This window comes from Molossus molossus, unplaced genomic scaffold, assembly GCF_014108415.1.
Source record: "Molossus molossus isolate mMolMol1 unplaced genomic scaffold, mMolMol1.p scaffold_m16_p_21, whole genome shotgun sequence".
Taxonomy (NCBI): domain Eukaryota; kingdom Metazoa; phylum Chordata; class Mammalia; order Chiroptera; family Molossidae; genus Molossus; species Molossus molossus.
The window spans coordinates 6208404-6235083 of record NW_023425357.1 but is presented as its reverse complement, the minus strand read 5'-3'; the positions used below and the strand labels follow the sequence as shown (position 1 = coordinate 6235083).

At 55.9% G+C, this 26680-nt stretch overlaps 1 protein-coding gene across 1 annotated transcript; it reads left to right on the top strand.

The window, feature by feature from the left end:
* The first annotated feature begins 249 nt into the window (after nucleotides 1–249).
* Nucleotides 250–26334, top strand: MYBPC2 (myosin binding protein C2). Its single transcript, XM_036273978.1, has 28 exons — nucleotides 250–389; nucleotides 1393–1482; nucleotides 1973–2062; nucleotides 2500–2648; nucleotides 3041–3158; nucleotides 4081–4126; nucleotides 4257–4316; nucleotides 4999–5192; nucleotides 5461–5593; nucleotides 7859–7983; nucleotides 8073–8178; nucleotides 9579–9751; nucleotides 12885–13050; nucleotides 14232–14338; nucleotides 14652–14681; nucleotides 15164–15303; nucleotides 16476–16635; nucleotides 16722–16826; nucleotides 17260–17448; nucleotides 17919–18053; nucleotides 21197–21364; nucleotides 21495–21583; nucleotides 21672–21867; nucleotides 22116–22255; nucleotides 23185–23344; nucleotides 23516–23652; nucleotides 24786–24972; nucleotides 26213–26334. The coding sequence occupies exons 1-28, from the start codon at nucleotides 371–373 to the stop codon at nucleotides 26221–26223; spliced, it is 3423 nt and encodes a 1140-aa protein (XP_036129871.1). The 5' UTR covers nucleotides 250–370; the 3' UTR covers nucleotides 26224–26334.
* The last annotated feature ends 346 nt before the right edge of the window (nucleotides 26335–26680 follow it).

The window sequence follows — 26680 nt, the reverse complement described above, 5'->3', positions numbered from 1 at the left end:
GCCTCCAGCCCCTCCTCCCTCAGACCCAGGAGTCCAGGCCCCCAGCCCCTCCTCCCTCAGACCCAGGAGTCCAGGCCTCCAGCCCCTCCTCCCTCAGACCCAGTGTCCCAAACCATTCCCCTCCTCCCTGAGAGCCTGGCATTCAGCCATCTCTTCTTGTCAGTCTGTCCTTCTGTCCTTCGCACTGTAGAACAGGTGGACTGTGGGGAGGCCTGGGGAGGGTGGGGAGGGTGAGAAGGCCCAGGGATGCCTCCCAGAGCCTCCTGGGAGCCACTGCACTCCTTAAAGGGTTCCTTCTGGAGGCCCACCTGTCCTCCCTGGGGCCCAGAGGGACACAGCCCGGTCAGAGGAGCCCAGGAGGTCGGCAGACATGCCTGAGGAGAAACCAGGTGGCTTTCAGCACTTCCTCTCTGTGGAGACGGGTCTCGGTCTCCTTCCGGGTGGAGACTAGGGGCTCCTCTTTTTGTGATGTTGGGAGAATGGGGCACCTCCTGTGTGAGAAGGGGTTCCCACCCCTGTGTGGATTGGAGGGCCCACTTCCCGGGGCGGTGAGGGGTTCCTTTGTAGGGAGTTGGGAGGCCCATATCTGGGTACAGATGGAGCGTCTCTGATTGGGACTTTGAGTTCTTTTTCTGGAAGGGCTTGGTCCTGTATGTGTGTATCCACTGGGGAGTCTGCATGGTGATTGGGGTCTTCTACATTGACGGAGGGGGTCCCCCGGGTAGGGATCTGGCCACTTGCCTGAATGAGGTCGGGGCCTTTCTCCGTGGGGGCATGGAGTCCTTGTAGGTACAGAGATTAGGGACTTCTGTCTGTGTGGCGAGGAGAGTTCTGTGTGAGGACAAGGGACCTCCTTCCATGGGTAACAAGGCTTCCCACGTAGGAATTAGGGGGCCTCCATGGAAGGGCTGAGCCTGTATGTGCTGATTGGGGGCCCTTCTTTGAATGGGCCTGTGGGGCATTTCTTGACATGGGGATGGGGCTTCCTTCTTACGGGGAGATGAACAGAAAAGATAACTCCCTCCCTGGGTGTCCAGGCCACTGGCACCAGGCAACCAGGCTGTGGGATGAGGGTCCAGACTCTGCAGCTGGGACCCTGTGAGCCAGGAGCCAGCGGGCAGGGCAGGGCAGAGGTGCTGTGGTCAGCATGAGGAGTCCAATTTCCAGCCCCTGGGGAAGAGCTAATTTTACCCCCAGGCCCCGAAGGTCAGGGCCTGTGGCCTGAGTGGATGGAGCACAGCCTGGGGCAAGGGGAAACCTGATCGCAGAGACTCAGTCTGGATGGGCTGGACTCCTGGGTCTGAGGGAGGAGGGAGCTGTGGGCCCCAACTTCTGGGTTCTGGAAGAGGAGGGTGCTGATCCTGTGCTCAATTGTGAACATCTACCTCCCAGCGGCCGAGGAGGCCCCCAAAGACAAAGATGAGGCCACACCAGCTCCCAAGGAGGCGCCCCCAGAGGAGGCTCCTGCAGAGTCCCCCAAAGGTGAGATGGTATCCAATGGGCTCAGCAGAACCTGGACCTCATCCCCTGGGCTCCCCTCACTCTTCTGCGTTCTCCCTGTCCTCCCCATGGCCCCAGAGCTGATGCACCCCTTCCCAGCCCTCCGTGGCTCCCCAGTGCCCCCAGGACAGAGCCAGTCCCCCAGCCTGGCCTTCAAGCCCCCATCCAACAACTGGCTGATTCATCACTGAGCCCTGCCAGCTCGGAACCCCCCGGTCCATCTTTACACCTTTGCCACTGCCAAGCCCCATTCAAGACCATCCGGTCCACCACCCTCCAGTTCACAGATGGGGAAACTGAGGCCTAAAGGGCTAGGCTGGCCTGGGCAAGGTCACACAGCTTCCTGGGTGATGTGGTCTTTCCCAGGTCAGGAAAAGCCACTTCATGCCATGGCCTTTGGCTTCTAAGCCCTGTCCCCAAAGTGGCCTGTTGCCCCTCCCCGCTGCCTCAGACCCCTAATCCTGTCTCCTAGCAAAAACCCCATCTGAGGACCAGTCCCCCACTGCTGAGGAGCCCACTGGCATTTTCCTGAAGAAGCCAGACTCTGTGTCCGTGGAGAATGGTGAGGAGGCCCTGGGGGAGGAGGGGCTGGGGGCTGGACCCCTGGGTCTGAGAGAGGAGGGGGCTGGGGCCTGGACTCCTGGGTCTGAGGGAGGAGGGGCTGAGGGCCTGGGTCTGAGGGAGGAGGGGCTGAGGGCCTGGGTCTGAGGGAGGAGGGGCTGGGGGCCTGGACTCCTGGGTCTGAGGGAGGAGGGGCTGGGGGCCTGGACTCCTGGGTCTGAGGGAGGAGGGGCTGGGGGCCTGGACTCCTGGGTCTGAGGGAGGAGGGGCTGGGGGCCTGGACTCCTGGGTCTAAGGGAGGAGGGGCTGGGGGCCTGGATTCCTGGGTCTGAGGGAGGAGTGTCTGGGGGCCCCCAGCTTCACAGTCCTCTCTGTTGAGTCTCATGGCTCCTGCCTGACCTCTCCCTCTCATCCTCCATCTCCCCCACCCCCACCTAGGAAAGGACGTGATGATCTCAGCCAAGGTGAACGGGAAGGAGCTCCCAGGCAAACCAACCGTCAAGTGGTTCAAGGGGAAATGGCTGGAGCTGGGCATCAAGAGTGGGGCCCGATTCTCCTTCAAGGAGACCCACGACTCCGCCAGCAATGTGAGGACCCAGTGGGACCCGAGGGTGTGGGGGCCAGGGCCCCGCTTCTCAGAAGGCCTGTGAACACCTGACGCATAATCACAGGCCTGGATTCCCGTCGGTGGAGAATGGGCCCTCCAGGCATGGATGGGAGCCGTCCGGGTGCCTGGTAGAGGCCGTGCTGGGCAGGAAGGGAGACCGTGGGCTGAGGCAGGTTGCACTTGGGCGGTGTGTGCATCCCAGTCAAGTCTCAGGTCAGGGGCATGGCCTCCAGGGTCAAGGGCAAGCAGGCAAGGGACAGACAGCTGTGGCTGGGGGGGGGGCTTGGAGAGAGAGTTGTGGGTGGGCCCTGGGGATGTGGGGTGGTGATGGGCATGGTCATGTGCACCCACACTGCTGGCCCCGGCCCCCAGGTGTACACCCTGGAACTGCGCATCGGGAAGGTGGTACTGGGGGACCGCGGCGACTACCGCCTCGAGGTCAGAGCCAAGGACATCTGCGACAGCTGCAGCTTCAACATCGATGTGGAGGGTGCGCTGGCGGGGGCGCGGGGGCTTGGGGTCTGGGGTGGGGCACAGGTGTAGCAGGGCATCCAGATGTGGGGGTGAGGCAGGCACAGGGATTTAGAGGAGGGAGTACAGGTTCGGAGGCCAGGGTGTTCCAGCTGAGGAGACGGGCTGCGTGGTTAGAGCCTGAGGGGTGAAGGGGGTTGGGGTTTTCGGGTGTGCTTGCAAAGGCTCAGGCGGCACGGCGTGCACATTGCGGGGTCCAGGGATTCAGGGCTGGAGAAAGGAGCAGTGAGGGTCTGGAGAGCGAGGGTGTCCCGGTCGAGGGTGAGGGGTACAGGGCCTGGAGAGCGAGGGTGTCCCGGTCGAGGGTGAGGGGTACAGGGCCTGGAGAGCGAGGGTGTCCCGGTCGAGGGTGAGGGGTACAGGGCCTGGAGAGCGAGGGTGTCCCGGTCCAGGGTGAGGGGTACAGGGCCTGGAGAGCGAGGGTGTCCCGGTCCAGGGTGAGGGGTACAGGGCCTGGAGAGCGAGGGTGTCCCGGTCCAGGGTGAGGGATATAGGGCCTGGAGAGCGAGGGTGTCCCGGTCCAGAGTAAGGGAGGTGACACAGATTTGGGGGCCCATGTATGGAACCCTGAGGTGTACAGGCTCTGGGGGGTCTATAGCCCAGCATGTGTGGGGGCTTACACCTGGAGGGCCCAGGGAATGAGGTTGCCCAGGCCTGAGGAGGAGGGTATGCTGGCCCAGGTGTGGGGAGGCTGCCGAGAGAGGGTGGCGCATGGTCAGGGACATGTGTCTAGAGGAGAGGGTGTCTGGGCCTCAGCGGGAGGGTGTGCTGGTCCGAGCTGGGCAGAGGCCTGGAGGAGGTGGCGTGGGCACGGAGAGTGCTCTTGGTCTTGGATCGGGGTGTGTCTCAGCTCCCCTTCTTCCCCCATTGCCGCTCCGCAGCCACTCAGGACTCCTCTGGGCCGGTCCTGGAAGAGTTCAAACGTTCGTAAGTGACCCTGGACTCCGGGGAGATGGGTGCTCCCTTTGGGAGAAGGGAGGATCGGGGATAGCGAGAAGTGGGGACCCAACATGTGTCTGGGAGGACCTCAGAGTTCACCCCCCCCCAATGGCCACAGGGGTGACGCGAAGTCCGAAGACGCCGGTGAGCTGGACTTCAGTGGCCTGTTGAAGAAGAGGTGAGCCCACCTCACCCGGCACAGGGAGAGAAGATGAGGTTCAAGGAGAAGGGTGGGGCACCCCTGATCTTCCCCACTGCCCACCCCTCCTCCTCCTCCATCCAGCCACTGCCCGCCCACCCAGCCACCCAACCGTGTGCCCACCAATTCACCTACCTGCCCACCCTTTAACCCTTCATCCTACATCCACTTCCTGTCCACCAGGCTGCAGTCTACCTTCTCATCCACTTGTCTCTCCAGCCATATGTCTTTCCACCCCTCAACCCGTCTCCTCCATCCATCTACCCAGCTCCCTGTTTATCCATCGACTAATCCATTTATCCACCTACCTGTCCATTTACCCACATATCTGTTCACCTACCCACCGATTTCCCATCCGTCCTCCTGTCCTTCTGTCCATCTGCCATCACACTCAGCCACCCAGCTCTGACCAGGGAAGGGATGGCATCTGATATGGAGGTCAGAGATATCCCTCTGGGCCACGTGGGGAACAGACTGGAGGGAGAGAGACGGGGCGGAGGCCAGGAGGCCGGGGAGGAGGCTGGGGTGATGGTCCAGAAGGGAGAGAATAAACCATCACAGGCCCAGAGACAGACAGTGACAAGGGCAAGTCACACAGCACGTGGGTAGAGAAGGCAGAGGGAGACCCCATGGTGGCTTGGCTGGTTCTCCCCACCCTCAGGGAGGTTGTTGAGCAGGAGAAGAAAAAAAAGAAAGACGATGATGACCTGGGCATCCCGCCTGAGATTTGGGAGCTCCTGAAAGGTGCGAAGAAGAGCGAGTACGAGAAGATCGCTTTCCAGTACGGGATCACCGACCTCCGGGGCATGCTGAAGCGGCTCAAGAAGGCCAAGGTCGAGGTCAAAAAGAGTGAAGGTCAGTGACAGTCTGAGGGAGATGGGCCTGGCCCATAAGAACCGCAGCATCATGGGTATCTGATGTTGGGACCCTGGACCCTTTTTTGTTGGACCCGATCTGAAAAGTAATAGAGTCCTGTTCTCAGGGACCTCCAAGTTCACTGGAGGCTTCTTGACCTTGACATTGGAGAGCCCGTGTTCTGGGGAGGGAGAGTTGGCAGCTCTGGGAATGGCCAAGGCAGTGACAACCTCTTAGCTCTGTGCTGTGCACACCCCTCAACCGCCAGCCTTCACGAAGAAGCTGGACCCAGCCTACCAAGTGGACAAGGGCGACAAGATCAAGTTGGTGGTGGAGATCAGCGACCCAGACCTTCCGCTCAAGTGGTTCAAGAATGGCCAGGAGATCAAGCCAAGTAGCAAGTACATGTGTGGGGCAGTCCCTGGGTGGGGCGGATCTGGGGCCCAGAGAGAGCCCCCAGAAATAAGCCTGGCCACCCAGAAAGGGCGCTGCCTCAGCCATGTGAAAAGTGCAAATACCGCCCTGGCCGGTGGGATCAGTGGTTAGAGCATCGGCCCACACATCGAAGGTTCACGAGTTCAATGCTTAGTCAAGGGCACATCCCTGGGTTGCAGATTTGATCCTGGCCCCGGTCAAGGTGCACGCAGGAGGCAAGCAATCGATGTGTCTTTCTCATATTGGGGTGTGTGTGTGTGTATATGTGTGTGTGTGTGTGTGTCTCTCTCTCTTTCCTCCTTCCTCCATTCCTTTCTCCCTTCCACTCTCTCTAAAAAACCAATGGAAAAAATATCCCCGGGTGAGGATTAACTGCCCCCCCTCCCAAGTGCAACTATCTCAGTAGAAAAATAGACAAAAGACACTGAAGACCAGGAATTCAGTTGAGATATTCAGTTCAGCCAATATGCTACGAAGTACACGTACCATCTTGCAAATAATAACCATAATAGCAATAGTGAGGCAAATGAAAACAACAGTCTTTCTGCTCCCCAGAGGGGCAAAGACTTTAGAAAAGGATACAGCCGGGCACAGGAGAAGACAAGGGAAATGGGTCCACACATGCCGCCGGTGGGAAGTAAATCGCCAAGTCCCTGAAACGGCAGTGCTGCGATCTTAGGTATTTGTCATAAGGGGACTGTCGTGGTTAAGTGCATGTAGTAGCAAGGATGCTCACTGAAGCATTTGCTATTTGTAGCAAAACATGGAAAACAACCGAAATGTACAATCCCATACTCAGGTTCTGTGCAGTAAAAGATATTCTAAAATATATGCTAACTTGAGCCCAGCCGGTGTGGCTCAGTGGTTGAGCCTCGACCCATGCACCAGGAGGTCACCAGTTCGATTCCTGGTCAGGGCACATGCCCAGGTTGTGGGCCAGACCCCCAGTGGGAGGCATGCAGGAGGCGGCCAGTCAATGTTCTCTCTCATCGATGTGTCTTTTCCCTCTACCTTCCCTCTCTCTTCAAAAATCAATAAAAATGAAATAAAATAAATAAAGATATGCTAACTTGGAAAGCTGTTCAGGTTTATTATGTGCAACCCGGGGCGTGGCTCAGTTGGTTGAGCATCTTCCCTTGAGCATGCACCAAGGGTCACCAGGCACACGCTGGGGTTGCAGGTTCGATCCCCAGTAGGGGGCGTGTGGGAGGCAGCTGATGGATGTTTCTCCATGTTTCTATCTCTCCCTCTATCTGTAAAATCGATAAAACATATTAGAAAAAAAAAAAAAAGATTATTATGTGCCAAAGCACAGTTCCCATTTCTGCGTCACAAAATGTTACTTAAGATCGGGAAGATAGAGGCCAAAATATTTGCATTTGGTGGGGCAGTTATGGATGGGTTCTTTTTTGTTGTTATTATTTAAAAAAAAATTTTTTTTTCATTTATTGATTTGAGAGAGAGAGGGAGAAAGAGATAGAAACATCGATGAGAGAGAACATCGATTGGCCACCTCCTGCGTGCCCCCCACTGGGGATCTGGCCCACAACCTGGGCAGGTGCCCTGACCAGGAATCGAACCAACGACCTCTTGGTGCCTGGGCTGACACCAACCACAGGCCGAACTGTTGTTATTATTTTTTCTTTGATTGTGTTTTCTCGGTTTGCGGTTAGATAAAAAGTTGTATTAGTTAAGGTGCAGTCGCTGTAACAAAGTCCCTAGAGTCCGTTTAGTTAGGGATGTGATTCTAGTTGATGGCAGCAGGTGGGCCAGCTCCTTTAGCGACTTTCCAGTGACCCAATTTTCATACTTTTGGCTCCGCCCTCTGCATGACTGAGGCTGGGCACATCTGTGTCCGGTGGACAGGAAGGGGGAAGAAGAAAAGTCCAGAGCAAGCGCTCAAAGTTGCAGGTGACCCAGCAGTTACACACAGCATATCCACCCAGGTCCATTGGCCCAAGCTCAGCGGTGCAGCCCTCCCAGCTGCAAAGGAGGCTGGGAAGTGGGGCTTCCTAGGTGAGCTGCTCTGTGCCACTGCTAAGCGGAAGGAGAGGATGGGGATGGCCAAACCCTTAGCATTTCCTCGGTGGGTGTTGAAATAGAGAAGTTGGACCATCTATCTCCTCCCACACGATTTGTCTCCGAGCGGGAGTGACTCCAGCTGCTGGCGGATCTCCCCCAGGGCGGGGGTCTGCTCCGTGCCCTGGGTTGAGGTGAGATTTCTGCACCAGGTACATTTTTGAGAACGTTGGTAAGAAGCGAATTCTCACCATCAACAAGTGCACGCTGGCGGATGATGCTGCGTATGAAGTCGCCGTTGCTGACGAGAGGTGTCTCACCGAGCTCTTCGTCAGAGGTGAGGCCGGGATTTGGGCCTGAGCTTGGGGACTGGGGTTCTGGAGGGGGTCCTGAAACTACTTGACCTCCTGCCGCCTGTGCCCACAGAACCTCCCGTCCTGATTGTGACACCCCTTGAGGACCAGCAGGTATTCGTGGGTGACCGAGTGGAAATGGCAGTGGAGGTGTCAGAAGAGGGTGCCCAGGTCATGTGGTGAGTGACTCTCCACCCCTGATCTCCACCCCAGTGCCCACAGCTTCTCTGCATCAGCCCGATCTTTTTAATTTTTTTTTTTTTTTAATCCTCACCCGAGGACATTTTTCCACTTTTTGCACAGATAGAGTGGGAGGGAGAGAGCGGAAGAGAGAGAGAGAGGGAAACATCGATGTGAAAGGGACACATCGAGTGGCTGCCACCCGCATGACCAACCAGGGCTGGGGACAAACTGCAACCGAGGTACATGCCCTTAGTGGGAACCGAACCCGGGTCTCTCTGGACCGCAGGCCGACGCTCCAACCGCTGAGCCAAACCGGCCAGGGCCCGATCTTTTTAATTTAAAAAATTTTTTTCCCTTTATTGATTTTACAGGGAGAGGGAGAGGGAGATAGAAACGTCTATGCGAGAGAACATCAATTAGCCGCCTCCTGCTGGGGATTTGGCCCACCACCTGGGCATGTGCCCTGACTGGGAATCAAACCAGTGACCTCTTGGTGCCTGGGTCCACGCTCAACCAGTGAGCACACATGAATGGATGGGTAGATGGGTGGGTAAGTGGGCGGGCGGATAATGGATGGATGGATAAGTAGATAAGTGGACAGATGGATAAGTAGATGGATGGATGGACTTGAACCCGGACCTCTCAGTCCATGGGCCGATGCTTAATCCACTGAGCCCCACCAGCTGGGCTATAACCACTTTTTAAAATTTTTTTTATTTTGTTCAGATAGAGTGGGAGAGAGAGAGAAAGAGAGAAACATCGACGTGAAAGGGACACATCGAGTGGTTGCCACCCTCACAACCCAACCAGGGCCAGGGGACAAACTGCAACCAAGGTACGTGCCCTTAGCGGGAACCGAACCTGGGTCTCTCTGGACCGCAGGCCGACGCTCTAACCGCTGAGCCAAACCAGCCAGGGCCTATAACTACTTTTTAATGGGAAGAAGGGACTCAGGAAGTCAGGAAGGCTTCCTGGAGGAGGTGACGATTGAGCTGAGATTTGAACAGTGAGGAGGCAGAAGACAAGTAGGGAGAAAGGAGTGTCCCAGGCAGGGGAAGCGCCGTTTACAGAGGCCACATTTGACATTTCTCTGTGACCTCAGGACTTCCTCCATGCTCTGTCCCCATGACCTTTTTTTGTGTCCCCTGACTTACAACTGAGACCTTGAGGCATCTCCTGGTGGCCTGTGACCTCCTCCTCTTCTCTCCATGACCCCCACCTGTGACCCATTCATTCAAGATGCCTCTGCCAGCCTTAATCTCTCTTCCCTCCTGTGACCTGCCTTTGGGCTCCCGACCCCCACTGAGGACTTCCCTCTGGCCCCTGACTCACCTCTGACATCCAGACCCAGGGCTGTGTGGGCCCCTCACCCCCCCTTCATGCCCCCTCTGCCCAGGATGAAAGATGGCGTGGAGATGACCAAGGAGGACGCCTACAAGGCGCGGTTCCGCTTCAAGAAAGATGGGAAGCGTCACATTCTCATCTTCTCAGAAGTGAGCCTGGAGGATGGGGGTCGCTTCAAGGTCCTAACCAACGGCGGCCAGTGTGAGGCGGATCTCATTGTGGAAGGTACGGGGCCTCCGGGTGGGGCCGGGGCCGCATGGTACATGCTTCTTGCTGCTCAGAGCTGTTCAGGCCCCACATGTTGGAATTGTCCCCGACGCCTCTCTTTGCCTCTCGCTCTGCATGCAGTCCACCAGCAAGTCCTCCAAGGAGATGCTGAATGTGACTTCCCCCGCCTCCGTGGCCCTCCCGGGCCCCGGTCTCCATCCCCTCCTGCTCGGACCATTGCAGTAGTCTCCTCACTGGTTGCTCGGTTTCCACGCCTGTCCCGCATCACTCACACACACAAACACACACACACACACGCACACACGCACGCACACATACCCCTGCCAGAGTGATCTTTGTACTATGTAAGTCCGATGGTGAAAACTGAACACATTCTGTCGTCTAGGTGACAGTATCGTACCCACGTGCATTTCCTGCATTGACTATCGGACTATGGTTGTCTAAGATGTGGTCACCATCAGGGGAAGCTGGGTGCAGGGTAGGTGGGACTCTATGCCCTATTTCCGCACACTCCTGTGAGCCTGCAATTCTTCTATTTTTTTTTTGTTCTTGTTGTTCAGATAGAGTGTGGGAGGGAGAGAGAGAGAGAGAAACATCGACGTGAAAGGGACATGTCGAGTGGCTGCCACCCACAACCAGGGCCGGGGACAAACTTCAACCAAGGTACATGCCCTTAGCGGGAACCGAACCCAGGTCTCTCAGGACCGCAGGCCAACGCTCTAACTGCTGAGCCAAACCGGCCAGGGCAGAGCCTGTAATTCTTTAAATATGAAAAAAACTCAAGTCATTTATAGACTAAATAAATTGTCACATCCATATGTGGCCATATAAGGGGCAGTTTTTAATTTACTGATGGGGAAGTATTTCCAAGGTACAGTAAACCCTCCCTTTAACGGTCGTCAGTCAGTTCTTAAAACTGCAGCGAAATGACACATAACGAAACCAATGTTCCCACAGGCTAAGTGATGGAAAGCAAGAGTTAAGTTCCTACGACGTCTGATCAATGTTATAACAAAGTGACATTATTTAAGCACCCGCTATGTATTGTTAGGAGAAAAAGCAAATTTGGTATGATTTGTATATGGGGGGAGAGAGGAGGGGAGGAGAGAAAGAAAATGTATATGCACATCTTTTTTTTTATCCTCACCCGAGGACATTTTTTCCAGTTTTTGTTCAGATAGAGTGGGAGGGAGAGAGAGGCAGAGAGAGAGAGAGAAACATCAACGTGAAAGGGACACATCAAGTGGTTGCCACCCGCACGACCCAACCAGGGCCGGGGACAGACTGCAACCGAGGTACGTGCCCTTAGCGGGAACTGAACCCGGGTCCCTCTGGACCACAGGCTGACGCTTTAACCACTGAGCAAAACCGGCCAGGGCTACGCACATCTTTCATAGGACGATCCTTCAGAGAAGGGACCTAGGTTTAGGTGATTGTAAACAGGTGGGTATGAGATTTCCCCTGTATATCTAAGTCCTCTTTCAACCCTATTCTTTAAAAATAAAAATTTTTTTGGTTAATCCTTGAGTGAGTTTTCCATTGATTTTTAGAGAGAGTGGAAAGGAGCAGGGGAGGGAGGGAGAGAGAGAGACACATCGATGTGAGAGAGACACATCATGTAGTTGCCTCCCGTACACGCCCCAGCTGGGGTGGGGATCAAACCTGCAACCTAGGTACCTGCCCTTGACCAGGAATCAAACCCATGACCCTTTGGTGGGCAGGCTGATGCTCTGCCCATTGAACCACACTGGCCAGGGCTCTTCATACTTTATTTATTTTTCTTTATTGATTTTAGAGAGAGAGGAAAGGAGAGGGAGAGAGAGATAGAAACATCAATGAGAGAGAACATCAATTGGCCACCTCCTGGATGCCCCCCACTGGGGATTTGACCATAACCCGGGCATGTGCCCTGACTGGGAATTGAACTGGCGACCTCTTGGTTCATGGGTCAACACTCAACCCACTGAGCCATACTGACCTGGCTCTTCTTACTTTATTTTTGAACTATGTAAGTGCATTGCTTTTTCTAAGGTATTTTTTAAATCCTCACTTAAAGATATATTTTTTATTGATTTTAGAGACAGAGAAAGAGAGAGAGAGAGAGAGAGAGAAACATCCACTAGTTGCCTCTTGTAACCTGAGTATGCACCCTGACTGAGAATTGAACCTGTGACCTTTTGGTGCACAGGACAATGCTCCACCAACTGAGCCACATCGACTAGGACTGCACTGTTTTATTTAAAAAATACAGATTAAAAAAATGTAAGTCAGGCCCTGACCAGTTTGGCTCAGAGGTCGGACCATCGGCCTGCGGACCAGAGAGTCCCAGGTTCGGTTCCCACTAGGGGCCTGTACCAAAAAATAAAAAATAAAAAAAGGTAAGTCAGCCCTGGCCGGTTTGGCTCAGCGGTTGGGGCGTCGGCCTGCGGTCCAGAGAGACCCGGGTTCGGTTCCTGCTAAGGGCGCGTACCTCGGTTGCATTTTGTCCCCGGCCCTGGTTGGTCATGCGGGTGGCAGCCCCTCAATGTGTCCCTTTCACGTCGATGTTTCTCTCTCTCTCTCTCTCTTCCACTCTATCTGAACAAAAAATGGAAAAATGTCCTCAGGTGAGGATAAATTAAAAAAAAAAAAAAAAGGTAAGTCAGATCCTAGCTGTCTTTCCATCACCCTGCGTGGCTCCTGCCAGGCTAAGATTCACCACAAAGTCCTCTCTAGGGCTCACAAGCCCCAGGATCTGGCTGCATCTGTCCGGCCCATCTCATCTTCTACCACAGCTGCCTTGCTCGTCTGCACTGGTCTGCTTGTTCTTTCTGCACCAACAAGCCTGTTTTGCTCCACAGGACCTTTGCACATGCTGTCCTCTCTACCTTGAGACTCCTGCATCCTCCTGTGGACTCATCCCTGCCTTCCCTTGGGCTTCATCACTCCCTCTTCTTACATGTTTCTGTGCTTCCTTGTTCACTGTCTCCCAGCTAGAACCTGAGCTCCACGAGGCCCGCAGATTGTTTCTGGGTTGTTCATGGCTGTATCCCCAGTGCCTGGAGCAGTCTGTGGCGCATAATGGGTGCTCGCAAATATTTGTGAACTGACTGGAGTTGTGATGGCCCCATCTCCTTCTGTCCTTGTCCAGAGAAACAGCTGGAGGTCCTGCAGGACATCGCGGATCTGACGGTGAAGGCCTCTGATCAGGCCGTGTTCAGGTGCGAGGTGTCTGATGCGAAGGTGACGGGCAAGTGGTACAAAAACGGGATCGAGGTGCGGCCCAGCAAGAGGATCACCATCTCCCACGTGGGGAGGTATGGAGTAGCTGGTGGAGGTGGCTGGGGGACGCGGTGTGTGTCAGCTAGCTCTCGCTGCATAACGACCATCCCTGGACTTAGTGGTTTCAGAGAACAAGGACTTATGTAATGGAGTCAGTGGGCTGGTGGGAGGCTGGCTGATCTAGGATGGCTTTTCTCGTGCTTCTGTGGTGAGCTGTGTCCACTCTGCTTGTTGTCCTGTGCTCTGCTGGGACCTGGGCTGGGAGAACCAGGCTGCCTTCATGCTGGTCCTTGGGATGCCTCATCTCGTGGGGCTAGTCCCGGTTCTGAGGGAGTGCCAGGGAACACTGTAGCCTGGGCTGGGGACTGTCGCCATGTGACTTCCTCCAGACTCTACTGGGGAAAGGAAGTCAAAGGCTGCATCCTGGCCAGGGGCATGGGTGGAGGGAGGGGAACACTTGTGGCCCTATTTGCAAATAGTCTGCTATGGGGGGGTTGAGCTAAGGAAACAGGGGGCTGGAATCCAACAGGTAGCACGTGGACACCTGAGACAAACCCCTGGCTGTCTGTGGAAGGCGAGGCCACCACGGTGCCCAAGGAACCTCGTGTCCCTGTGGGTTTTTCCTGCCAGTAGCTCTGGGCGGATGTAGGCTTTCTCTGGGCTCTGTGTAAGGAACCCTGCCTGCCGGTGGTTTCAGTAACGACAGGAAGGGCCCGGCTGGCGTGGCTCAGTGGATTGAGCATCATCCCGTGCGCCACGAGGTCGCTGGTTTGATTCCCGGTCAGGGCTCGATTGTGCAGGAGGCAGCGGATTCAGGTTTCTCTCTCGTCAATGTTGCCATCCCTGTCTCTCTCTCCTTTCCTCTCCCTAGACTAGAGAATCAATAAAAACATATTTTAAAAAATGACCAGAAGGAATCCGGAAGCATATAGGGCACTCACTAAATGCCAGGGAGTTTTCTAAATGCTTTACAACCCTGGTGTGGATTGTTATCGTTACTTGTATTTTATAGATGAAACCTGAGGCACAGAGAGGTTAAGTAAAGCCCGACGTCACACAGCTAGGAAGGGGCAACGCTGAGATTTGAACCCAGCACACCCAAGGCCAGGACTGCAAAGGGTGGGTGTGAGCATGTAAATGACACTGAGGAGGATGTTTCTCCATGGTGACCCCAGGGCCGCCTGGTGGCCCCATACCCGTGCCCCTGACCCCTTAGGATTCATAAGCTGGTGATCGATGACGTCCGCCCGGAGGACGAGGGAGACTACACATTCGTGCCCGATGGCTACGCCCTGTCTCTCTCAGCCAAGCTCAACTTCCTGGGTGAGGAGGCCCCTTTGTTTCCCCCCAGGGCCCGAATGTCCCCTGCAGGATTCTGTTTCCCTGACTGCGCACAGGGTGGGGGAGGGGCACAGGGCAGCAGGCATCTGCCAGTCTCGGAGACAGACAGACAGAACATGAGGGAAGCACTGTATCTGCCGCAGCGAGACCATGTGGGGGACATGTGGGGACAGTCACAGACCTGAGCAGGTGCCAGGGTGACGCCAGACCCTCCCCTCTGCCTCTGGGGTGTGAAGGTGGGATAAGGGGCCCACTGGATTTTAGACCTAATCATCCAGTCTTCTGTGTTCACCAGAAATCAAGGTGGAGTACGTCCCCAAGCAAGGTAAGGACCAGGGTTGCTTTGGTAACTGGTGCCCAGGCTCATGGGTCTGAGGGAGGAGGGGCCGGGGGCCTGGACTCCTGGGTCTGAGGGAGGAGGGCTGGGGGCCTGGGCTCCTGGGTCTGAGGGAGGAGGGGCCGGGGGCCCGGGCTCCTGGGTCTGAGGGAGGAGGGGCTGGGGGCCCGGGCTCCTGGGTCTGAGGGAGGAGGGGCTGGGGGCCTGGGCTCCTGGGTCTGAGGGAGGAGGCGCTGGGGGCCTGGACTCCTGGGTCTGAGGGAGGAGGGGCCGGGGGCCTGGACTCCTGGGTCTGAGGGAGGAGGGGCCGGGGGCCTGGACTCCTGGGTCTGAGGGAGGAGGGGCTGGGGCCTGGGCTCCTGGGTCTCTATGGCTGTTGGAACCCAGCTCCTCAGGAGATCCTCTGGAGGGCTCTGGGACAGCCCAGCTGCACACTCCCAAGTTCCCCAGAATCTCGTCTCTGCCACCAGAACCACCAAAGATCCACCTGGACTGCTCGGGGAAGACCTCAGAAAATTCCATCGTGGTTGTGGCTGGAAACAAGCTGAGGCTGGATGTTGCCATCACAGGGGAGCCCCCTCCTGAGGTCACCTGGCTGAAGGGGGACGAGGTATGGAGGGGCTTCGCCTGTGCACTCTCTGTCCCTCTCAGCTCTGCTGGGCAACGCTAGGCAAGTTGCTTTCCCTCTCTGAGCTTCAGTTTCATTGTAAAACGGGGATTGTGATTCCTTCTTCAGAGGGTTGCTTGAAGATTGGAGATTACTATGTCCCTCACATGTGCTGTCTTAGCACACGGTGGTTCCTCTATCCATCCATCTTCCCATTCGTCAGTTAATGATTAATTCATCTATCTATCTGTTCATCCAGTACTTAATCAATTTGTCTGTTTATTCATCAGCCAGCCCAGTTATCCATCCATCCATCCATCCACCCATCCATCCACCCATCCATCCACCCATCCATCCATCCACCCATCCATCCATCCAACAAGTACTTTTACCTTGTATGTTCCGGACCCTGGGACAGTTCAATGTGTCTTCTCTCCTCTGGGCTTCGTTTCCTCTTCTGTAAAAGGGACAGACTCAGTCTTCGTTCACTCTTTCCCTCGGCAAACACCTCTGGGCTTTCCTTTATGTCTCTCTGAGCAGGCACTGAGGTTATAGCCATTTGTCGCGTGCAGCCCCTGCCTTCCCGAAGTCCTCGCTTTGGGAAGGAGGCAGACACCTGCCCAAATAGTCGCAGTCCAGGGGGAGGGGGCCATCACTTTCCATTGAGGGCATCCCAGAGTGCTTCCTGGAAGAGGTGACTTCTCGGCAGGTTGTAAAGAACGAGTAATGCCCGGCCGGTGTGGCTCAGTGGTTGAGCGTCGACCCATGCACCAGAGGTCACCGGTTCGACTCCCGGTGGGTAGGGGCACATGCCCAGGTTGCGGGCCTGATCCTCAGTAGGGGGCACGCAGGAGGCGGCCAGTTGTTGTTTTTCTCTCATCGATGTTTCCATCTTTCTCCTTCTCCCTTCCTCGCTCTCTCAAAACCAATAAAGAAGGAAAAAAGAACGAGCAACAGCAGAGCAGGGATAGGTGTTGGCACGCCGGTCTGGTGGTTTCCGTCTGGGGTGGTGTTCGGAGGGCGAGGGGAGCAGTAAGGAGTGATGAGGCCGCGGCAGGTCCGGAGGTCCACAGCCTTGCGCGCGGAGGGCGCGGAGACGGGCAGCTTCGAGCAGGGGAGGGGCAGCGGCAGGTGCGGGTCTGGGACGAGGCTGACGACGTGGCGGCTGTGTCCAGGTGTTCTCGGCCAAGGAGGGCAGGACCCGCATCGAGCAGCGCCTGGAGTGCAGCAGCTTCGTGATCGAGAGCGCCCAGCGCGGGGACGAGGGCCGCTACACCATCAAGGTCGCCAACCCCGCGGGCGAGGACGTGGCCTCCATCTTCGTGCGGGTTGTGGGTGAGCAGAGAGAGCCAGAGGAGCGGAGTTTGGGGTGGTTCCCTGAGGCCGGGAGGGGCCCCCTGACTCTACTGCCTCCCCCCTAGATGTCCCAGACCCCCCGGAGGCTGTGCGTGTCACCTCAGTGGGAGAGGACTGGGCCATCATTGTCTGGGACCCGCCTAAGTATGACGGAGGGCAACCAGTCACTGGTGAGTCTTGTGTGCCACAGCTCCTCTGACCTCTGACCTCTTGTACCCCCTGATTTCTCTTTGAGCTGCGAGAGTCCTTAGCATCCTCAGGGCCCCCCCTCTGAGACCTGGTTTCCATCTCTGGCATCTCTCAATCCCTTTGGTCTTTGCGAAGCTCTTTACTCCTTAATGACCTAGGAATCCTCACTTGGATCAGTAGCCTGGGAGTTTCTCTGACCCCGGATGCCCTGACCTGTGACCCTGCTTGACCCTTGACCCCATGACTGGTGACCTCTGACTGCTAGTGACCTTAAGATCAACCCAAGATTCATGATCTCAGGCCTCTCTGGGTCATGTGGCTTTGGGATGTGACCCTCCCTGCCCCAGCTGACCTGTGACCCCCTCCATGGCCTCTCCATGACCGCTCGCTCCTTTCTGCTTGGGGGGCATCCAGGGTACCTCGTGGAGCGGAAGAAGAAGGGCTCTCAGCGCTGGATGAAGCTGAACTTCGAGGTCTTCACGGACACAACCTACGAGGCCACCAAGATGATTGAGGGCGTCCTGTACGAGATGCGGGTCTTTGCTGTCAACGCGATCGGGGTGTCCCAGCCCAGTGTCAACAGCAAGCCCTTCATGCCTATTGGTGACGCCCCTCTACCCCCTTACTAATCCCTTCCACCTCTGACCCACGCGTCTCTCATCGATCTCCGACCCTACACCCTGCCTTTGACCCCACAGAATCTGCTGACTTCTGTCGCCTCTCATCCAACAACCCAACACATTGACCCTTAGCCTCACCCACCCACCTGACCTCTTCCTGGCCACTGCAGTACATCAGCTACTGACCTCTGTGGTCCTAGACTCTGTGCTGTTGCCCGGCTAGCCCACTGACCTCTGACCTAGCAGACTAACACCTATCTCTGCCCCCGGAGACCTCACTATTCCTTGATATCTTGTTTTAATGACCGTTGATGACACATCTTTGCTCAGTGACCTATGACCCACCATATTGATCCCACTCTGACCAGTGACTCCAACTCTGACCCCTGACACTCCCTGCTGACCCCTGACCCCAAATTGACTCCCACCTCTCTTTTCCCTGGATTCTTACAGCGCCTACCAGTGAACCTCGGCACCTGACAGTGGAGGACGTGACAGACACCACCACCACCCTCAAGTGGAGGCCCCCAGACAGGATCGGGGCAGGCGGCATCGATGGGTACCTGGTGGAGTACTGCCTGGAGGACTGTGAGTGACCCGTCAGGTCTGGGGGCGCCGTGGCTCACACGGACCCCAGCGGGTGTCTAGTCCCGGGACTGAACGTAGGGCAGTGCAGGGACTGATCTGGGGGGCAGTGAGCTGCCCCTGTGGGATCTGTATTTATGTGAATCCCTGAGATGGGATGGGTCCAGCCAGGCCCACACTGATCAGCTTCTCCTATCTCCCTCCCTGTCTCCCTCCCTGTCTCCCTCCTCTCCCCTTCCTCTCTTGTTCCCTCCCCTGCACCCATCCTCCACTCAGCAATACCTTCTCATCCATCCATCTATCCTTCCATCCAAGTATTTATCTACTAGCTATATTCTTTCTTCATCTCTTATACTCATTTATTCATCATCCATCATCCATCCTCCATCCATCCTCTATCCATTCATCCATCCATCATCCATCCATCCATCTTTCCTTCTTTTATTTCTCCTTCTCTCCATTTCTTCCTTCCTTCCTTCCTTCCTTCCTTCCTTCCTTCCTTCCTTCCTTCCTTCCTTCTCTTCTTCCTTCCCTCCCTCCCTGCCTCCCTCCTTCCTTCTTTTCTCGCACTTGCCCACTTAGTCATCCATCCAACCATCTATCTGTCCAAAAATCTTTTGGATCACCCAGTGATACATCTTGCCAGTAGCTTTTTTTAATCCGTAAATCTCTCTTCACTGCCATCTTTCTCCCCTTCCCTTTCTTCCTTCTTTCCATGCGTCCATTTATCCGTGTGACCATCCAACCCTCTCTCCATCCGCCCACTCATATGTCCACACATCGACTCCCCATCCCCCACGAGACGAACGAGCCCTGAGAACTGACTCCATGCCAGGCCCGGTGCCACAGCGAATGGAGAGATTTCCAACACGGTTGTCTCACTAGGAAGACAGATGAGGTCATCTTTTTATTTTTTTATTTTTTTTATTTTTTATTTTTTTATCCTCACCCGAGGACATTTTTCCATTTTTTTTTTTTTTTTGTACAGATAGAGTGGGAGGGAGAGAGAGAGAGAGAGAAACATCGATGTGAAAGGACCACATCGAGTGGCTGCCACCGCACGACCAACCAGGGTCGGGGACAAACTGCAACCGAAGTACATGCCCTTAGCGGGAACCGAACCCGGGTCTCTCCGGACCGCAGGCCAACACTCTAACCGCTGAGCCAAACCGGCCAGGGCGAGGTCACCTTTTTAAAAACGTTTTTACTGAATTTATTGTGGGTGACATTGGTTAATAAAATTATATAAGTTTAGCCCTAGCCAGGTAGCTTAGTTGGTTCGAACACCGTCCCCGTACGCCCAAGTTGTGGGTTGGATCCCCAGTCAGGGCACACACAAGAATCAGCCAGTAAATGCATGAATAAGTGGAACAACAAATTGATGTCTGTCTGTCTGTCTCTCTCTCTCTCCCTCTTTCTCTTTCTCTCTTCTCTAAATCAATGAATAAAACATTTAAAAAATTATGTAGGTTTCAGGTGTACAATTCTATAATACATCATCTGTATATTGTATTGTGTGTTCACCATCCCGAGTCAAGTCTCCTTCCATCACCAGATGAGATCATCTTGACACCGTATCCCAGGCCTTAAAGTCAGACAGATGTGGGTTCCAATCCTGCCCCACACTTTCTAGCTGTGTGACCTTGGGCAAGTGTCCGAGCCTCAGTTTCTTCATCTAAAGATGGCGGACAGTTCCCGTCCCGACAGGGTACAGTGACGACGGCGTTCGGTAAAAGCATGTACATGACGGATGGTGGGACTCTGCTCAGCTTCTGCCCTCTTTCTCTTCCTGTCCTCTTTACCCCACTCCCACCCTTGGTGACCCCACCCGGTCTGTATCACCGCTGCCCCGATGTTTCAGAACCTACCCTTGTTCGACTTCACCCTGCTTAGTGTTGGTCTGACCCACACTGGGTTCACCAGCCCATGGCGAGGAACCCAAGATGGACAGGCACGCACCACGGGGCAGGAAATCAAAGAGCTGCTTCCCAGCTCCTTACCCTCTCTGAGCCTCGATTTCCACATCTCTGAAATGGGACTAATGAGCTCACGCTTTCGAACCTGGTCATACGTGCTTCATAAATAGCCACTGTGCCCCGCAGGCATGGCTCAGGGGATTGGGCGTTGACCCATGGCCCAGGAGGTCTCGGCTTTGATGCAAGGGATGGCTGGACCCCAGTAGGAGGCAGGAAGCAGCCGATCCACATTTGTATCTCTCTCTCCCTCTCCCTTCCTTTTTCTGAAGTTAAAAAAAAAAGAAAGACATAAAAAAATAAAATAAGCCCTGGCCGGTTTGGCTCACCGGTTAGAGCATCGGCCTGCGGTCCAGAGAGACCCGGGTTCGGTTCCCGCTAAGAGCATATACCTTGGCTGCAGTTTGTCCCCGGCCCTGGTTGGGTCGTGTGGGTGGCAGCCACTCGATGTGTCCCTTTCACGTTGATGTTTCTCTCTCTTCTCTTCCTCTCTCTCCCTCCCACTCTATCTGAACAAAAAAATGGAAAAATGTCCTTGGGTGAGAATAAAATAAAATAAAATAAAAGTCAACTGTTGCTATTTTGAAGCATGGAAGGGACGAGGAGCTGCTGAGGGGCTTGCTCACAGGAAGGTTTTCTTTTCTTTTTTGTTTTTTTCTTTATTGATTTCTAGAGAGAGAGAAAGTGACAGGGAGAGAGATGGAAACATCGATGAGAGAGAACATCGATTGGCCGCCTCCTGCATGCCCCCCACTGGAGATCAGGCCCACGACCTGGGCACGTGCCCTGACCAGGAACTGAACCAGTGACCTCTTGATGCCTGGGTCACACTCAACCACTGAGCCACACGGGCAGGACTGCTCTTTGCTATTCCTCACCTGAGGACATTTTTTCCATTGATTTTTTTTTTTTTTTTTAGAAAGAGTGGGACGGAGAGAAGGAGGGAGGGGAACGAGAAAGAGAAACATTGATGTTGGAGAGAGATACAAAAATAAAAATTGGTGGCCTCCCGCAAGCAGGGGCGGGGTGGGGGTGGGGGATCCCACCTGGAACCCAGGTACCTGCTGCGAACCGGGGGTGACCCTTTGGGGTGCCGGCACTCACCTCGAGCCACGCCGGCCAGGGCTCCAGAAGGGTTGGAAGGAAGACCCCAGCAGGGCCCCTCTCTCACAGCCGAGGACTGGATCCCCGCTAACACCGAGCCGGTGGAGCGCTGTGGCTTCACGGTCAAGGACCTTCCCACGGGAGCCAGAATCATTTTCCGGGTAGTTGGGGTGAACATCGCGGGGCGCAGCGAGCCGGCCACTCTGGCCCAGCCAGTCACCATCAGGGAGATTGTAGGTGAGCGGTCGCTGGCCAGTCCTCCCGGGCTCTCCTCGGGGTCCCCTCCAGACATTCCACTGCCAAGGGCCCCTCCCCCCTCCGCGTGTCCGGAGCCCCGCGCTGAGCCTGGGGGTGTTGGTGTCCTCAGAGCAACCCAAGATCCGCCTCCCCCGCCATCTGCGCCAGACCTACATCCGCAAAGTAGGGGAGTCCATCAACCTCGTCATCCCCTTCCAGGTGCGTGGCTGCGGTCGGGGTCGGGGGTCAGGGGCCAGTTCCCACGGGAGAGCCCCCAGCTGACCTCTGCTCCCCGCGGCCCACGCAGGGAAAGCCCCGGCCCCAGGTGGTGTGGACGAAGGGCGGGGCGCCCGTGGACTCGTCCCGCGTGAACGTGCGCACCAGCGACACCGACACCGTGTTCTTCGTGCGCCAGGCGGCGCGCTCCGACTCGGGGGCGTATGAGCTGAACGTGCAGATCGAGAACATGAAGGACACGGCCACCATCCGCATCCGGGTCGTGGGTGCGTGGGCGAGGCGGGCAGGGGGCCCCGGTCAGGAGGGGCCAGATGAGGCGGTGCGGGGAGAGCCAGGGTGGGCGGTGAGGAGCATGGCCCAGGAGGGGGGCGTGGAGAGACCAACAGGCAGGGTGTGAGGGGGGAAGGTACAAAGAGGGGAGGTCGTGGGCATGGGGCGTGATCTCAGTCGGGAGAGGAGGCCGGGGGGGGGGGGGGAGCTTGAGCTGCCCTGTAGCAACCACCCCCCCTTCCAGAAAAGGCAGGGCCACCCATGAACGTGATGGTGAAGGAGGTGTGGGGCACTAACGCGCTGGTGGAATGGCAGCCCCCCAAAGATGACGGGAACAGCGAGATCACCGGGTATTTCATTCAGAAAGCGGACAAGAAAACCATGGTGAGATACCAGAGGGCCCGACCCAGGGCGGGTGAGGCAGGGGGCAGGAAACCCAGCCAATCCAGGGGATGAAAGTGAGGCTCCCAGAGATTGGGACAGTGGGCAGCGGCAAGGGCAGGCTTTGGGCTGGGATTTGGTGCACCATGGGTTTTTCTTTTTTTTTTTATCCTCACCTGAGGATATTTTTCCATTTTTTGTACAGATAGAGTGGGAGGGAGAGAGAGGAAGAGAGAGAGAGGGAAACATCGATGTGAAAGGGACACATCGAGTGGCTGCCACCCACACGACCAACCAGGGCCGGGGACAAACTGCAACCGAAGTTCGTGCCCTTAGCGGGAACCGAACCCGGGTCTCTCCGGACCGCAGGCTGATGCTCTAACCACTGAGCCAAACTGGCCAGGGCGGTTTTTCTTTTTTATGGTGATAAAGTTCACCTAACAAAATGAAGCATTCGTTTTAAAGCAACATGTGGTACATTCCCAGGGTTGTGCGATCACCGCCTCTATCTAGTCTCAAGTCATTTTCCTCACCCAAAAGGAAGCCCCGTGTCCATGAGCAGTCACACCCCCATTGGCCCCACCCAGCCCCGGACACCCCCCACTCTGCTTCCTGTCTCCGTGGATTCGTCTATTCTAGACATTTCCTAGGAACAGAATTACACAATGGTGGCTTCTTTCACTCAGCCTCATGTTTTTCCAGGTGTCCGTGTTTCCTCCCTTTTCATGACTGAGTAATAATCCATGGCTTGGGTGCTACCACATTTTGCTTCTCCATTCATCCGCTGACGGGCATTTGGGTTGTTCCCATCTCCCGGCCGCTGTGCAGGGCGGCTTTTCTTAGCTCGGAGCACACTTGGGTGTGCTTTCCTCCCCCCACCCTTCTCTGTCCTTGTCCCTGACCTTTCCGGCCGCACCCTCTCCCCATGCTAGGAGTGGTTCAACGTGTATGAACACAACCGCCCAACCCACTGTACCGTGGCTGACCTCATCATGGGCAACGAATACTATTTCCGAGTTTTCAGTGAGAACATTTGTGGGCTCAGTGACTCCCCCGGTGTCTCCAAGAACACAGCCCAGATCCTCAAGACAGGTATGGCCACTCCCCTCCTCCAGGTCCAGTCCCCCCTCAGGGGAGGTGTGACTGTGACTCCTCTGCATGCCCCCACCCTGGACGCCAACTTGATGGCACCTGGTGACGAGGAGAGGCGGTTGGGGAACAATTAGGATCAGTTGCCTTACAGGCTCATCTCCCCTCCCCCAGGTATCACCTGGAAACCGCCTGAGTACAAGGAACATGACTTCCGGATGCCTCCCAAGTTCCTGACGCCACTGCTGGACCGGGTGGTCGTGGCTGGTTATGCTGCTGCTCTCAACTGTGCCGTCAGAGGCCACCCGAAGGTGTGTGTGTGTGTGTGTGTGTGACCCTGGAGGGAAATCTTCAGCAAGATGAAGCCCCTAACCCTTCACACCTCCTCTTCCTCTCTGTCTCTTCTCAGTCAAGGAGTTTGCTCACTTTTAACCAGCTGGTCAAATCCACCGGGCTTAGCTCTTCTCAGTTCAAGGAGTTTGCTCACTTTTAACCAGCTGGTCAAATGCACCGGCCACCAGTTTCTCTAAATAAAGTTTTATTGGTACACGGCCCTGCACACTTGCTTGTGTATTCTCCATGGCCGCAGAGACCACAGAGCCTAAAATATCGACTACCTGGCCTTTTACACACAGAGTTTGCCGACTTCTGGTCTGACTTCCCAGTTTTTTGCTTTGGTCCCTGTCTGCACACTGTAGATTTATTAGTTCACCTCCTTCATCTCCATCTATCACTCCACTCATTTATTTACCTCCCAATCCATTAATTTACTCAGTTCATTCGTTCACGGCATAGGCTTATTTACACCATTCATTCACTCCTTTATGCATCCACTCCGTTGATCATTTCGACACGTATTGTCAAAGGCTTTCTATGTGCGGATGAATTGGGTACGAAGTTCCCGTCTGCTGGGGGCTGCAGCATTAATTCAACGTCACACAAGTGACTACAAAAGTATAAAGGGTGGTAAGTGGGCCTGAGAAGTACAAGCAGCCATGAGCGAAAGAGGCCTGCAGGCCCCAGCGCGGAGGCTGGGGTGACGTGTGAGCTGAGACCCGAGACAGGCAGGTGCTGATGGGGGGAAAGAGGAGGGAAGAGCAGGATTGGGAGAGGAAACAGCCAGTGCCAAGGTCCTGAGGTGGGAGCCTCGTGGTCTGTTTGAGGAACAGTGAGGGGGCTGGTGTGGCTGGAGCAGAGGGAGGCGAGGGTAGAGCAGCAATGGGCCAAGTCGTGCTGGGCCCTGCAGGACACACAATAACTAAGCTCCTCTTTTCATAGAAGAGGAGACTGAGGATCAGAAAAGTGACCAGGCCAAGGTCATCCAGCCAAAATTAGGAGGTGGCGCAGCCAAAATGAGAATTCAGATTTCCCCCCCAAAGGCCCATTCTGCTGTGGCCCAGGGGACCCTCTCTAAGCCGGCCTCCTCTCCTGCTCCCCTCAACAGCCGAAGGTGATCTGGATGAAGAACAAGATGGAGATCCGAGAAGATCCCAAGTTCCTGATAACCAACTACCAGGGCATCCTGACGCTGAACATCCGCCGCCCGTCCCCCTTTGATGCAGGGACTTACTCCTGCCGGGCTGTCAACGAGCTGGGGGAGGCACTGGCCGAGTGCAAGCTGGAGGTCCGAGGTGAGGAGGTGGAGGCCCCCGTGCCTGGCTGACCCGCACTCATGCCCCTTGCAAAGCTATCCGGAGTCAGACCAGTGGGAGGGCGCAGGGTGCCTGGCTGGAGTGAAGGTAGCACAGAGCATGGGGGGTGGGGGTAGGGGGAAGCGCCTGACCCAGCCTGGTAGGACTCTGAAGTTTTCCAAAGGAGTTGAAGGACAAATAAGTGGGGAGGCGTGTGGATACAGAGTTGAAACAGACATGGGTAATGGCAGAGGCCCTGGGGGGCTGTGGGGGCCCAGAAAAATGCCTCCCTTCTGCACAGCCTGTCCCCAAGCTCTGTTTCTCCCTGCTTCACTCTGCCTCGGCCCCTCTCTCTGCCCCACAGCCCCTGCCTGTTTGTCTTCTTCCTTCTGAACTCTCCCCTGGCCAGCCTCCCCACCTCCCTGTCTCTCTAGTCCACCCCGCACAGGGCCCTAGAGGACTCTTTCTATCCAAGGTTAACGTGTCCTTTATGGGCTTCCTAGCAGCCCTGGAGCCCCTCAGCCTGCTGTCATCGTCCTGCATCTGGCCCCCCTCCCTGTCCCTCTCCATCCTCATGTACCCCCATTTTCTTCCATGCTGTTCCAGCCACATCAAGCTGCTGGCAGTTGGACAAACTGGCCATGCTACCCCCCGGGCCATGGGACTTTGCATATGACATTCCATTTACCCAGAACACTCTTCCTCATCTCCCCTCGTTGGCCTCGCACCCATCAAACATGCTCCGGTCCAGGGTCCGTGGGGAGGCTGCTAGCCAGCTCCCTCAGAGGCAGCTTCCAGAATCCCTCCCCACCTGTGCCTTTCCCTGGCCCCCTTGACAGCTCAACAGACAGAGGGGACCTCGACCCTCAACAAGGGCTCAGAGACCCCTAAGCCTTCGTGCCTGTCACTGCTCCGGGCTGACTCAGTTTCTCACGTTCTGCCGTCCCCTTTATCAACTATTGAATCAGTTCAGAAATACCCCCACTTCAGGGTTCCAGTGACAGCCTGTCACCAGCAGCTGCTCAGAAATCCCTCATCACAGTGTCCTCGGTTGGGGTTCGAAGCTACAGCCATCACAGGTCCCATGGGTGGGGTTGGCGGCCCAGCGGAGATGAGGGCGGGAGGCTCCCCATGCGGGTCAAGTGAACCCAGCGGGCAAAGGGGCCTGGCGGGGGCACTTGCACTGGGGAAGCCAGGCCCCTGCGGCCCCCTGAGCCCCCTCTTCTCGTTTCGCCCACAGTGCCGCAATGAAACTCTCTCCCACCCGCCCAGACAATTGGCTGCCGAGTCCTGACCCCGACCTCCCTGGACAGTGTTTCTTTATCAGGGGCCATCACTGAGAAGATAACAATTTTGCCTGGATTCGCTCGTGTCTGCCCTTCTTGAATCTGCCTCCCTCCCTGTGGAGGGGTCGATCACCTGGGGGTGGGGAACGGGGGCAGCCAGGTGGGAGTGGCCATCACCATAAGGCAACCCCCTGATGAAACAGATCAAACGGAGGCTACCATCTGAAAACAGCTACTTTAGTGAGGCAAACACGTTGCCATGGCAACGACACCGCATCAGTGGCAGACCCAAGATCACCTACAGGCAGCCCTCTCAGACTAGCTGCCTTGAGTGGGGCCAGGCAGGTTGGCTGCTGTGGCAGCTACGAGTCAGGGAGGACCCAAAGGCCCGGCTGGGAAGGCTCCTCTGGGGAGGTGGGGGC